The sequence below is a fragment of the Bison bison genome, unplaced genomic scaffold, assembly GCF_000754665.1.
Source record: "Bison bison bison isolate TAMUID 2011002044 unplaced genomic scaffold, Bison_UMD1.0 scf7180017864472, whole genome shotgun sequence".
In the NCBI taxonomy this organism is placed as follows: Eukaryota; Metazoa; Chordata; class Mammalia; order Artiodactyla; family Bovidae; genus Bison; species Bison bison.
In genome coordinates, this window is record NW_011495033.1 from 8606155 (window position 1) to 8610968 (window position 4814).

General features: G+C 56.3%; 1 protein-coding gene across 1 annotated transcript in view; it reads left to right on the forward strand.

Moving 5' to 3' along the window:
• TMEM132E (transmembrane protein 132E) overlaps positions 1 to 4814 on the forward strand; it is a 38368-nt gene that overhangs the window by 32233 nt on the left and 1321 nt on the right. Inside the window, exons 7-10 of the mRNA XM_010861707.1 lie at positions 136 to 341; positions 2190 to 2475; positions 3341 to 3532; positions 4470 to 4814. Coding sequence (XP_010860009.1) covers positions 136 to 341; positions 2190 to 2475; positions 3341 to 3532; positions 4470 to 4814 — 1029 coding nt within the window. The remainder of the gene's footprint in view (positions 1 to 135; positions 342 to 2189; positions 2476 to 3340; positions 3533 to 4469) is intronic.

Below are 4814 nucleotides of genomic sequence, written 5' to 3' on the forward strand. Positions count from 1 at the left end.
TGGCACTTTCTCTATCCAATGGGCTTCTGGCTGACTTTCCTGGTTAGACTGAAGTCCTTCCCCTGCTCTGCCCCTAGGATGACCTGTAGGGCAAAATAGGCCAACCAAGCTCTCTCCCCACCCCCCACCCCCCAGGTATCCAGTAGCTGTGACTATGTGTTTGTTAGCGGAAAGGAATCCCGCGGATCCATGAACGCCAGGGTCACCTTTCGCTACGACGTCCTCAACGCCCCCCTGGAAATGACCGTCTGGGTGCCCAAGCTGCCCCTGCACATCGAGCTCTCGGATGCCCGCCTCAGCCAAGTTAAGGGCTGGAGGGTTCCTATCCTTCCCGACCGAAGGTACAGCCCCACCACACACCACGGATGTTGGGGAGACTCATCTGCATGTGTGTGTTATGATCCTAGGTGTACACAGTCTGCAGGTCGGTTATGCAATCAACAAACTTTTATGGAGCAGCTACTGTGTGCCAGGCTCTGAGGCGGGGATGGGGTCAGTGTGGCCAGAGCCTGACCCAGCCAAGCTCTGGGTCCATCAGGGAAGCCGTCATATATATGCTGCTGAGCAGTGGATGGGGGAAGCCCCGAGTGCAGAGAATCAAATGGCACAAAGGAGAAAGCCACCTCTTCCTCCAGGAGAAATCAAAGCAGGCTTCCTGGAAGAGGTGACTCTGGAGCTATGTTTTAAAGGATAAGTGAAAAAGGAGTTGGCCCAGTAGCAGTCAAGGAGAAGACAGAATGGAGTAGAAACACCACCACAGGCATACCCACAACTGTACATGCGTGCCCCAGCCTGGGCACAATAGGGACACACTTGTGAGTATGTCAGCCAGGTACACAGTGACTTACACTAGGCCCCCTCACTGGGATCCAGGCTCACACACCTGGACGTGTGCCCATCTGTGGGGCAGGCTCATGGGTACTCAGCATGCTCACTCACCCACTCATTGCTGCTGGAGAGACAAGCCAGCAGAGAAGAGAAGAGAGGCAGAATGGCAGGCAGCTGAGCGGGAGGGGTGGGGCTGGGGAGAGAAGCAGGTGGCACAGTGAGAGTTGGGCTCAGCTCAATTCTGCAGAGATTTGGAAAAGCAAGGTGGTGTAGACCAGAGCCTCTCAAACTTGCACATGAATTACCTGAGGATGCTGTTAAAATGCAGATTCTGATTCTGTGAACCTGGGACAGGGCTTGTAAGCCTGCATTTCAGGCCAGCTCCTGGGTGATGCTGAAGCTGCTTTGAGTAGTGAGGACCCTAACCCTACAAAGTTTGAACACTGGCCACCTGGGTCTCATAACTAGTTAGCATGCCAGACTCTCATTTGTTGTCAGAATTAACCAGAATTCTGAAGCCAGATGGCCTGGATTGAAATCCTGACTCTGCCATTTGCTAACTGGGCAACCTGAGGCTACTGTGCCTCAGTTTCCTCATCTCTGAAATGGGCACATTAACACTTAACTCAGAGGACTGCTGTGAGGATTAAATTAGTTAACATAAAGAACCCTCTATGTGAATGAATTTTCCAGTGGTTTGATCCTTGTGAAGCACTAGCCACACCCTCCTCTCTCTCCAAAGCCTGCTTTCCTGGGTGAACCTCCTGATTTTCACATTTTTTGGCAATCTGGAGAGTTTGAGAATTTCCCCAATTGTCAAGTCCGGGTTCCCTTTTGCTTGCCAGTTCCTCCCTCCATTTATCCCTCTCCTCTTGCATTTCGCTGTGAGCAGTCACAGGAAGCCAGGACACACCTCCCACACGCCACTTGGAAATCTCATCAACTAAACATCCAAATTCTGCCTGCCACACAGCTGTAGGACAGGAGGCAGCTAAGCCCGCTGGCACTCGAGCAAGGATCGCCTTTGCTCCTATTTAGAGCTGAGCCCAGGCCCCAGCATGTGCTTAGTGCTGAGAAAGAGGCAGCATTTGCTGATATTTGATGCCAGCTAGTCACAGGTGTGGATTCAGCCAAGCAGGGGTGGAGAGGGACCTGGGGTGGATGGGGAGGGTCAAGAAGCTACCCATCTGGGATAGCAAAGCCTGAGACTCTGGGCTTCAAGCTTGGCAGAGACAGAAGGGCTGAGCCCAGGCTTCTACCCACGGGAGCCGGGGAGGGGCCGGCAGGGCAACGGAGAGAGTGGGACCTGTGCAGGTCCAAGCCAAGGTGGGGAGCCCTGATCTCCGGCTTCTCCCACCCAGGTCAGCCCGGGAGAGCGAGGATGAGGACGAGGAGGAGGAGCGGCCGCAGAGCGCGAGTCGCGGCTGCACCTTGCAGTACCAGCATGCCACCCTGCAGGTCTTCACCCAGTTCCACACGACGTCATCGGAGGGCACCGACCAGGTGGTCACCATGCTGGGCCCGGACTGGCTGGTGGAGGTCACCGACCTGGTCAGCGACTTCATGCGGGTGGGTGACCCCCGAGTGGCACGCATGGTAGACAGCAGCACGCTGGCTGGGCTGGAGCCGGGCACCACTCCCTTCAAGGTATGCATGTGGTAGGGAGTACACCATGATACCGACATCCCCAAGACAGGATTTCTGGGGCTTCAGCTTCAGGGAGTAACTCCAGACAGCCGCCGAAACACACTTGCTTCCCCACCTGCCCTTTTGCTGGAAATTCCATCATCGAAGGTCAAGGTCAACTTCACCTTGGCAAAGGTTCTCTCTCCCAGGCTCATCAACCTCGCATGGCTCGGTGTGGTCCCTGAGAGTAGATGGGGGTGAGGAGGGGGTGGGGGCGGGGGGAGGGCTCAGCCAACCCAGAGGCCAGGAAAGGGAATTGTGGAGATCTAGGAACTCAACTTTGACCTTCCTCCCTTGATAACTGGGTGCCTGGGCAGATATCATCCACCTAAAGGATTATAAATAGTGACTCGTGAGCTGAAATATGCTTGTAGACATATTTGGTTTAAAAACCAATGGATCCACCATTTAAAAATTGGGAGGTTTCCCCCTTTTTTTTTTTTTAATGTAAATTTCTGATTTCAGAAAGTATGAATCTGGCCACACTGGGTCTGCATTCTGACCTGGCATTCATCAGCTAGAGTCAGTACTGATGCCTTTTTGACATGTGCAGGAATTCTCCCTTTTGCCCCAGTCCCCACCACTCCCTTTTGTCTCCCTGACATCGAGGCTGACCACCAATTGCTATTTACCAATGTGGGGGTTGGGGGGAGGACTGTTGTTTTCTTTAAAACTCAACCTACCCCTCTCGTCTGTGCTCCTGTGAGCCCTTGACCCTCACTTTGCCTCTGGACCCTCCTGGTTGTGGATTCCTCCCTGGTTGGGGATCTGGGGGGGCCGTCCTGCTTTCTTGGCTCTCACCCACTCTCACCCCACTCTGCTGCAGGTGGTGTCCCCCCTGACGGAGTCCGTGCTCGGGGAGACGCTGCTGACAGTGACGGAGGAGAAGGTCAGCATCACACAGCTGCAGGCCCAGGTGGTGGCCAGCCTCGCCCTCTCCCTGAGACCCAGCCCTGGGAGCAGCCACACCATCCTGGCCACCGCTGCCGCCCAGCAGACCCTCAGCTTCCTCAAGCAGGTAACCAGATGCCCAACTGACCAGCCTGGGGGCTTGGGAGTGTGGAAGGAGAACCTGCAGGCTCTGGCTGCAGGTCCCCCAAGATTGGGGCTCTGATAATGGAAGATCCGTTTACTCTTCATGCCCAGCAAGCCTGTCCCACCCCATCACCCTGCCAGCTGCATAGGAGTCTGGCCAAGGTCTCGCTTCCTGCATCTGCCACCACAAGGCATTCCAGCAGAGGGTTCCCTCCTGGATTCTCAGAAGGCCCGTTAACTTTTCCTCCACCCCCAGGAATTACCCTCACCCATCTCTGGATGGCCCCCCACCAATCAACTACAGCTGCCCCTCCCCACAGATATATCAGGACACTGGCCATGGTCTAAGGTGAAAAGTTACATGTGGGGACACAGGGAGGGCAAAGGTGGGTATTGAGCACCAAGCCAGAAGTCAGGACTCAGGAGTTCTCGGCTTCAACTTGCTTTGTGACCCCAGGCCAGTGGCTTATCTCTGGGCCCTGCGTCTCCATCCACAAGGAGGTCAGGAGGTTAGTTCTCAGGAGGTGTCACACACAGAAGACAAGGCTGAGGCTGAGTATGTTGTGTTCTCGATGTCCATGTGTCTGCTGGGGGTGATCCCAAAGTCAGGCAGGGGGTGGGGTGTGGCTCCTAGAGCAGGAAGGAGGATTGGAGTTAGACCCAAGGTGGGATTTACCACCAACTCATCCAGGGGAGAAGGGTGAAATGGGCGAGGATACTCTCGGGGAGGTACGAGTCTATTCTGTGTGCCCTCTCCACCACCTCCAAAGGAGAACTCCCATGCAAGTAATGGTTCCCAGCACTGGTCACCCACCAGGCTCTGTTCCAGCATTGGGAATAGCAGGGAGCTCAAGATTCAGCAGGGAAGCCAGCCCTAAGAGTTCTCTGACTCCTGTCCTCTCCTGCTCCTCCACCTCCAGGAAGCCCTCCTGAGCCTCTGGCTCTCCTACAGCGATGGCACCACGGCCCCACTCTCCCTCTACAGCCCCCGGGACTACGGGCTGCTGGTGAGCAGTCTGGACGAGCGCGTGGCCACGGTGACCCAGGACCGGGCCTTTCCGCTGGTGGTGGCCGAGGCCGAGGGAGCCGGGGAGCTGCTCCGCGCAGAGCTCACCATCGCCGAGAGCTGCCAGAAGACCAAGCGCAAGAGTGTGCTGGCCACGACCCGCGTGGGCCTGCGGGTGCACTTTGGGCGGGACGAGGAGGACCCCACCTACGACTACCCGGGCCCCAGCCAGCCAGGGCCCGGCGGGGGCGAGGACGAG